The 8,678-nt window shown below is 35.8% G+C and overlaps 1 protein-coding gene and 1 long non-coding RNA gene across 2 annotated transcripts; both read left to right on the top strand.

Moving 5' to 3' along the window:
• The first annotated feature begins 326 nt into the window (after window positions 1–326).
• LOC120191497 lies at window positions 327–2,335 on the top strand. Its single transcript, XR_005522700.1, has 4 exons — window positions 327–549; window positions 1,231–1,329; window positions 1,770–1,879; window positions 2,116–2,335. It is a non-coding gene; the product is annotated as an uncharacterized LOC120191497 (long non-coding RNA).
• A 1,458-nt stretch (window positions 2,336–3,793) lies between these two features.
• LOC120191623 (pectinesterase-like) lies at window positions 3,794–5,700 on the top strand. The gene is made up of 3 exons (XM_039194537.1): window positions 3,794–4,139; window positions 4,223–4,795; window positions 4,903–5,700. The coding sequence occupies exons 1-3, from the start codon at window positions 3,794–3,796 to the stop codon at window positions 5,601–5,603; spliced, it is 1,620 nt and encodes a 539-aa protein (XP_039050468.1). The 3' UTR covers window positions 5,604–5,700.
• The last annotated feature ends 2,978 nt before the right edge of the window (window positions 5,701–8,678 follow it).

The raw sequence follows: 8,678 nt of genomic DNA, 5'->3' as shown, positions 1-8,678 counted from the left end.
AAATCAATAAAGTAAGCATCGTTGTTAAATTTTTAACGGTAGGTGACCAAAATGAAATTAAAAGGTAACGATAAGCATAATTTTGAAACAAAAAATAATTAGGTAATCAAAATGAAACAAAAATGATAGTTGGGTACTAAACGGGGAGTTTACACAATAAAAAATAAGAATAATATCTCACAAAACTGTTTGAGCACCAGTTCCCTTTTTCATTACTTACAAACTTATCGTTGCAATCTGTTAGCGAGAAGGAGAAAAGGCAAAGGTTGAGAGAAGAAAGGCAAAATTTTCTGGTTATGGCGGTTGTTGCAGGACTTGCAACGACGTCGTCGTTTGTTACGGTAAAGTTTGAGTGCAACCCTTGGGCACCAACTACGGGGAAACTCTGGGGTGCTAACGGAACCCACCACCCATTGGCAGCGAAAATGGGTTCGAAACTTACGGGCGTGAAAGCCAGGTTCGGTTCTTTCAAGACCGGTGGTGCTGGTGTTTTGGAACGACCCAGTTTCGATCAATCCCAGTTTGACCCTTCTACACAAGTTCTTGAAGGTCCGTTCGATTTCTCGTGTTCCTTGCTTTTCAGCTTTTGAAGTTTGGTTCTTGAAGCTATAAAATGGGAAATTCCAAATTGGATTTTGGATGTGAATCTTTTTCGTTTATTTTCTGGAATGGACAACTATGGTTATTTTAATCAAGTGATTGTTTAGAAGATTGACAAGAGAGATGGGGACGAAAGATTGAGTCTTTATAATTGGTGAAAGTGAAATGATTGAGTCTTTGGTGTTTACTTTATAAATTACTTGGTTCCATTTTCGTTTCTTGCTTCAATTTCCCATCAATTTTAGCTTTATCTGTGTTTCCTTTAAGCTGTACAACTTTCTTGCCTTGTTTATCAATTGCAAAATGATGTCGACTAGCATATCGGAGGTTCGAAAATAGACGTCCGTCCAGCGAAGTTGAACCATTGTTACTTGGTTGTTATGTTGTTGGGATATGGAGTCTGAGTGTTTAGTATATTTGGATGATTAAAGCCTACGAAGATTGAGTTTTAGTTATTCGCTGTGGATGGATGCTTCTATATATGGGAATGACAGTGTTCTTTATGTTTGTGTGAGTTGGATCAAATGCTGATACACTTTTTCTGCCATTAATGGCCTAACTCATCTGAAATTTCTTTGAGTTTTCCAGTGATGGATAACTCACTTACCATGTTTATTCTGACAATAACAGGTGGTGATATCGGGCGCTCGACAGATAGAAAATGTACTGGCAGTTGAGACAGTTATAGAGTTTTGCTGGTTGACGATGCTCGCCATTCAGAAATATTAGGTAATTTATTTACATAACTTCAAGCATAACTAAAAATATAGGTTAAATTTGAAAACGTATAGGTTCAATGTTCTTTAATAATAGAAATTCTTTTGCTGCTTTCATTAACAGTTTTTGTTTTTTCAAATTTTAGAAGTCAAAATCAGTATTTGGATGGTTTCAATTAGTGCTGCTATGTATGAAACATGGAGGAAAAATTATTCAGCTCCGTTGTGCAGGACTAAAATGCAATATAGTACAAGGACTGTCTAGTTATTTGAAGTGGAAAAAAATAGTCTAGAGGCCGATATCTGATTCATCTGTTTGCAGGTTTAATGCTCCAGTTATGAGGAAATTCACTACCTTATGGAGCAAACTAAGTTGTTAAAACTTTTCAACCAATTTGTGTTCTTTCATGCATATTTATTTTTATCTTGTACTTGTCTGTTATTTTCTTGCAGTTGCAAAGGTTTTGCCCCAAGTTGTTCCATCCGTTACACCTGATGATGCAAGAAAACTATTCCACGAATCGCGTGAAAATGGGGTGGCAACCGTGATAGTCACGGTAAAGGTATACGTCTTTTTGCATTTGCTGATTGCTCAAATGAATATACGAAGTCTGTGATCAAGAGTTGAGGATGCAACATATATAAATGCTCTTGCATTTAAGCATAGCTTAAATAGTTCGAGTCTAAATTCTAACATGACTGGGTTGGTCTGCTTACCCTATTCTCCGATGCAGTTAGGATCAAGCCTGATTGAAACCGGAAATGGATCAATTAATATGTTATTTGTCTTAATCTTCAGGAGCATGCTGAATTCTATTCGCAAATGATGGTTCACAGGGGATTACGATCTATTATCGAGCCGGATTCGAGTGTAGTGTAAAGTGGTTTTAGACCTTATATCGCATGAACTGCAACAAGCGAAGACTTTGCCGCGACAAATTTGGAGAACATAGACTTCCATTGAATTGTAGACCCTGATATTGAACTGGAAAAAAATAGTTCATTGTGAGGACTTAAAATGCTGGACTGCAGTTAAAAAAATACAGATTTGTATACATTCTGTAGCTTTTGTTTCAATGGTACACTTTGCAGTATACCTCTCATTTTGTATGCAGAATTCGCCTCTGGCATTAAACAAATAGCGTATACAAATTCATCATAATGTGAAGTTAATGGACTCAGTATAGGTTACGAGCAAATTCAGATAAACAAATTTTCATAATATCGTACCGCATCTTCATTGCTTCATATGCAAGAACTACATCTGATTCCTTTCAATCGCAACATCGAAATGAACCGTCAGCTAATTGTTAAGTTCATTTGTATACATGAATGTCATGGTTATAATATGATAATCTCCAATATTTTTTTTATAGAAATTCATGGTGTAATCTAGACTATGTTCAAAACTTTGACATGAGTTGTTGGAGAAGATTTAATGATGAACTTAAAAATAAACCCTTTAATTTTGATATTTATTAATGAAGAAATTAATTTGAAAAATAAGATTATTGTGGACTCAAAGTATAGGTTACGAGTACAAATTTTCACGTGTCGCATCTTCATTGGTCCACATGTAAGAACTCCTACATTTAATTCCTTTTAGTCGAGTAGTATTTTTGCAACATCGAAATGAAACGTCAACTAATTACTAAGTTTATTCGTATACATGAATGACATTATTATAATAAGTTATTGGAGAAGAAAATAACATTAATGATGAACCTAGAAATAATCTCTAAATTTAGTTCTACTTTTTATATGTATTAATGAAGAAATTGATTTGAAAAATAAAATTATGTACGAATGATGTGAAAAAAAAAACATTGACAAGACTTTATCCAGGTGGATTGATGACATGGTAGAAAAATGTCACTACAATAATCTCTCATTATTTGGTGACTAACGCATTACTAGGGTAAATTAACATACAAAGATGATAGATTGTCTTTCCATTCAGTTTAGCCCTTCAACCTTCATATAATTAATTAATTTAATTTAGTCCTTTCATTCAAAATACCATATTATCCATTTATTGAATTATCTTTTTTAAAATGAAATCTTATATAATACTAATTAAAAAATTGAACTATTAACATTAACATACTCCCGATATTTTAGAACAAGAAGAAGAGTTAAACACCATAAAATTTTAAAAACTTTCAACAAATCGTCACCCTCCGCAGGGATCTCTGCACCACAGAAAAGGAATCCAAAACTAAAAATGGTGATATCCTTCAAGTATAAATAGGGCAATGGAAATGCAGATTACTCAAGCAAGAACAAAAGCTCAAGGGGCTTTAAGCAATAAGGAATAAGCAGCCCCACGCAGCTGCAATAAATCTTCTTCTTTCTTTCCTACTTTCTTCCGCAGTTGTATAGAGGTTCAAGGGAAAGCAAGGGAGGAAAAAGAATTTTATTTCTTGTTCTTTTTTGGTTTTTTTTAATTAGATAAAAAAAAGGTTTTTTTAATAAAAATGGTGAATAACGTGCTTTTTATCATTGTCCTTTTGGTGGCGGTGGTGGCGTCGGCGCTTACCGTGTATTTTGCTATTGGTCTCCAAGAAGCAAAAAAGCTTAAGGATGAGACTGAGGAGAGGGAAGAGAAGATGACGAATTCTAAGAAGGCCATACGGTCCATTTGCAAGCCGACGAAATTTAAAGAAGCGTGTGAAGAGAGCATGGTGAACTCGAACACGACGGATCCCAAGGCGCTGATAATGGCGGAGTTCAAGGCAACAGTGGCGGAGATTAAGAACGTGATGGTGAATTCGAAGACGGTGCAAGATTTGCAGAAGGATGAAAAGACGAAGGCAGCTTTTGGTGTTTGCCAGGAGTTGTTCGATTGGGCTGTTGTGGACCTTGAGAGATCGTTCGACAAGCTCGGGGAACAAGACATGACTAAGATCGGCGATGTTCTCTTGACCCTCCAGGTGTGGCTGAGCGGCGCCCTTACCAGCCAAGAGACGTGTGTAGACTCGTACGCCGAGATGGACAGTCACGCGGCGAAGAAGATGCAGGAGATCATAGCCAAGTCACAGGAGTTAACCAAGAACGGCCTCAACATTTGAACGGGTTACCGTCGATATTGAAAGAATTCAACATCGACGACATTGATATCTCCTCCGCCTTTAATCGTAAGCTTTTGTCGGGCGATTTCCCTGAATGGATGAGCTACGGTGACCGGAAACTCTTGCAGGCAACACCTGCTGAGATTACCCCTAACGTCGTCGTCGCTAAAGACGGAACTGGAAAATTTGATACCATCGCCAAGGCTCTTGCTGAAGTCCCAAAGAAGAATACTGAACGATTTGTTATCCATATTAAGGCCGGAGTTTACGAGGAGAGGATCGACATCCCCAAGACTGTTGGCCACGTCATGTTCATCGGAGACGGTCCGACCAAGACTGTCATCACCGGTAGTGTCAGCGTCGAAAAGACACTGCCGAAACCTTCGACATTCCGCACTGCAACGGTTGGTAAGTTCAAGAAATTTTCTTTGACATATGACAACGTATTCGTAAATCCATAAACAATATTCATTTTTATCACTAATCTCTAATTTCGACTTTGTTTGATTTTGTAGCTGTGGCTGGCTTGAACTTCATAGCCAAGGACATCGCTTTCGAGAACTCCATCGGACCGGTGGGTCATCAAGCGGTCGCCTTCAGGGGCTCCGGTGATATGGCCGCCTTCTATAACTGCCATTTCAACGGGTACCAAGACACCCTTTACGCCCACGAGGACCGGCAATTCTACCGCGACTGTGTCATCACCGGAACCATAGACTTTATCTTTGGCGACGCTAGGGCCGTGTTCCAAAACTGTCAACTTATCGTCAGGAAGCCGCTGGACAACCAAAACTGCGTCATCGTTGCAGAGGGGAAGGAAAGCTTAGAGTCAAAAGGCGGCTTCGTGTTCCAAAATTGCACCTTCTCCGGCGATAAGGACTACCTCCCAGTGAAGGACAAGAACAAGTCGTACCTCAACAGACCATGGAGGCATCTTGCGACTGTTATCATAATGCAATCACAGATCGACGACATCATCCAACCGGAGGGGTACATCCCGATGAATGGCAATGACGGCCTGGCTACCTCGTACTACGTCGAGTTCGGCAACAGGGGACCTGGCGCTAAAACCGACGGCAGGGTCAAATGGGAGGGTATCAAGACACTCGATGCGACTGAGATAAAGAAATTCGCCCCCGGCGTATACCTCGATTCCGATGACTGGATTCCGGAAACTGGAGTTCCCATCATTACCGACATGATCCCTGGGCTCTAAACTGGCAACAAACCTAAGGCCATTGTTTTATCATTTATTATTATCGTCATTGATGTACCTATTAATATTTATAATATAACAACATTGTCGACATTCATTTTCATCCCGTATTTTTATGCTATTATTATTATAATAATTATATTATTATTACAAATAATACAATAAAATTAAAGGCCCAATCCCAGAGGTCCGTTTACAAATACAAAGGCCCGTTTTTCAGATCTAATCTAGGAAAAACTTTAGGGTTTACCAACCCTAAAGCTATCCCAGCTGCCGCCTCCAGGTACCCCAACCGGTGACTGCCACGACGACGACAACGCCTCCAGTGACACCTCACCACCGCCACTGTCACCATCAGATCTCACCAGATGACTCCAGAAGATGCAGGAGAGCCGCACACCTCGGTCCCTATGGTGAGTCACCATAGTAGATCCGATGACTCACCAAAATGAACGGTGGTCCAAGGCCTTCCGAGGCCTATAAAAAGCCTTGAAAAACCTACAAAAAAGGGGGAAGAAAAAAATGGGAAGAACGGGAAGAGAGCAAACAACACCAACAAGCAACAAACAAACCAGAAGGAGAAGAAAAAAAAGGAGATCTTACCTTCGTCGAAGCCCAAACGTCGTCGGAAAAGTTGTTTTATCGAAGGTAAAATCTTAGATCTAGGACGTTTTGAAATTTTTTAGGAAAAAAGGATGATAGTTTCGGGTCTAGGGTGAACCGATCTACGATTTGAGCTATTTATATTTTTTCCGACCACTATGAATAGTGGCCGGAATAGTGTCTAGCGGTGGTCGGCCGGTGACCGGAGCTCCCTCCGGTGAGAGAATTTAGAGAGAAGTGAGAACTTCTCTCTCTTTAGAAAGAGAAGCAAAATTGAGAAAATGATAAGAATTTCTTATCTTGAGTCAAAATTGGTGTATTTATACATTTATCAAAACTACGTTGTTTTGGTAAGGGAATGTCTGTGCAATTTCAAGATTGTTAAATCATTTCCATAATCCCTGTATTTTATAATCTTCTATTATAGTCACCAAATTAGGTTTCTATAGCTTTAATTTTGTCTTCACCTTTTATTTATTTTCATTTTTAGTCACTATCCGTATATTTACATATATTTAAATAATATTTTAGGACTTTTAATATATATATTTTATAATATTTCGAATATTGATTAATAATTTATATTATTTTTTCATATATTATTATTTAGGTTATTATTTATTTTTTATTTCGAATTTAATACTTATTTATTATTTTTATCACATATATATCCTAATAATGTATAATAATGTTTAAAATATAATAAAAATGATGACTAATTAAAATAATAATAAAAATCCATAGTGCTATTATTATTAAAATTAATAAAAAGTTAGAAGCATTATAATATATTCCACTCATTTTTGTCATGTCTTCATTTTCAATTAAATTAATAAGAGCACTAACTTTTATTTTTTATTTTTAAATACTAATCCCATGATTATTGGTTTTAATATATAATAATGTTTTTTATATATATATTTTATTCCTTAAGTAATTATAATATTAATTTTCAAAATATATTATGTTAATTAATATTTTTAATAAATGTTTTTTATTTTAATAATTAATAAATAACGCTTTTTATATTATTTTATTCATTAACATATTTTTTTAAATAATCATAATATCTTACTTAAAAAAACCTAAAAATATATTTATTTTATTTTTTGGTTATATCAAATTATTATAATATTATTTCTTTGGAAAAATTATCACTTTTTCATTATTTTGATCAGAAAAAGAAATATTCGTCCTAAAACATTTTAGGGAATAGTTTCTCTTCGATTGGAAATATTGGAATATTTTCTATTTTTACGTAGAATTTTCTTTAAATATAATTATGTGATTAAATATGGAATAATGGGATTATAAATTGAAATTAAATATAAATTTGTTAATTTATTGCAAAGACATTAATTAATAAACAAGGTATCAATTTTGGGCGTTGTGGGGGTGCTAATCCTTCCCTACACGTAACCGACTCCCGAACTCATTTTCTGGTAAACATACCCTTTTTGTGTTATTTTAATATTATTTTTATAAATTTTATTAAAATAACATAACATTTTTGGTGACCAATCACACCTTAATAAAATGATTGGTGGCGACTCCACAAATTGTATTTTATCTTATACCAGAAGAAAAACATTTACTTTTTCGAGACGAGATTTAGAAAGCAACGACACTTGTTTTCGCCGGGCGAAATACCGTCTCGACAGCTTGGCGACTCCGCTGGGAACTATTTTTTTAGAGAGTCAAGCCACCAATTTATTAATTAATTATCTTTGCAATAAAATTATAAATTTGTTTTAATTTAATTTTTTTCTTGATTATTTTAATAACCATTTTTTGTGAATTTATTAACAATTAAATAGTTGTACTAACTTGTTTGTTAATATTTTCAGGTTTAATTATATGTCTTTAGATTTAAAGAATAAATTTCTATGTTATACATTGTTTTTCTTTATGCTTTTCATCACACACTGTGCACTGCATTATCATGACATGAGCTAAAACTCCGCTCTTATCCTATTTAGCTTGAATGAGAAACTACTCCCTCGTGTGGTTTTCACCTCCGTATGGGATAGGAGACCATTCCTTGAGCTCACACCTTATGTTCCTCGTGTGGGTTTCACCTCCGTATGGACATAAAGAAATGTGTTCCTTCGAATTGAACTCGGTTTGAAAGTCTGTGATGGAGCATGATTGAGGGTTTGGTAGTCCAAGGGGGCACCAACAAAGGACAATTCGATGACCCTTTTACCTTAGATCCAAACCCAGCATATACTAAACCTAGAACTCGAATCTAGTCAGAGCCTAACCCAAGAGAATCTCGTAAGGTTAGCACACAAGGAAAAGCATGTTGAGTCTTAATTTACTTTATTTTCCTAATAAATGCATGCTAACTAGAAATCATGCGGTTAGATTTATTACTCCAAATAAAGCATGGAACTAGATTACATGAGGTTAGGATTTTTATGATATTTCTACCTAATTTTCCTTTGTTTGTTTTTATCATTTTCATTATGC

This window comes from Hibiscus syriacus, unplaced genomic scaffold (assembly GCF_006381635.1).
Source record: "Hibiscus syriacus cultivar Baekdansim isolate YM2019G1 unplaced genomic scaffold, ASM638163v2 tig00116970_pilon, whole genome shotgun sequence".
Lineage (NCBI taxonomy): Eukaryota > Viridiplantae > Streptophyta > Magnoliopsida > Malvales > Malvaceae > Hibiscus > Hibiscus syriacus.
Note: the sequence above shows the minus strand (reverse complement) of the source record. Positions and strands in the feature narration are given on the sequence as shown.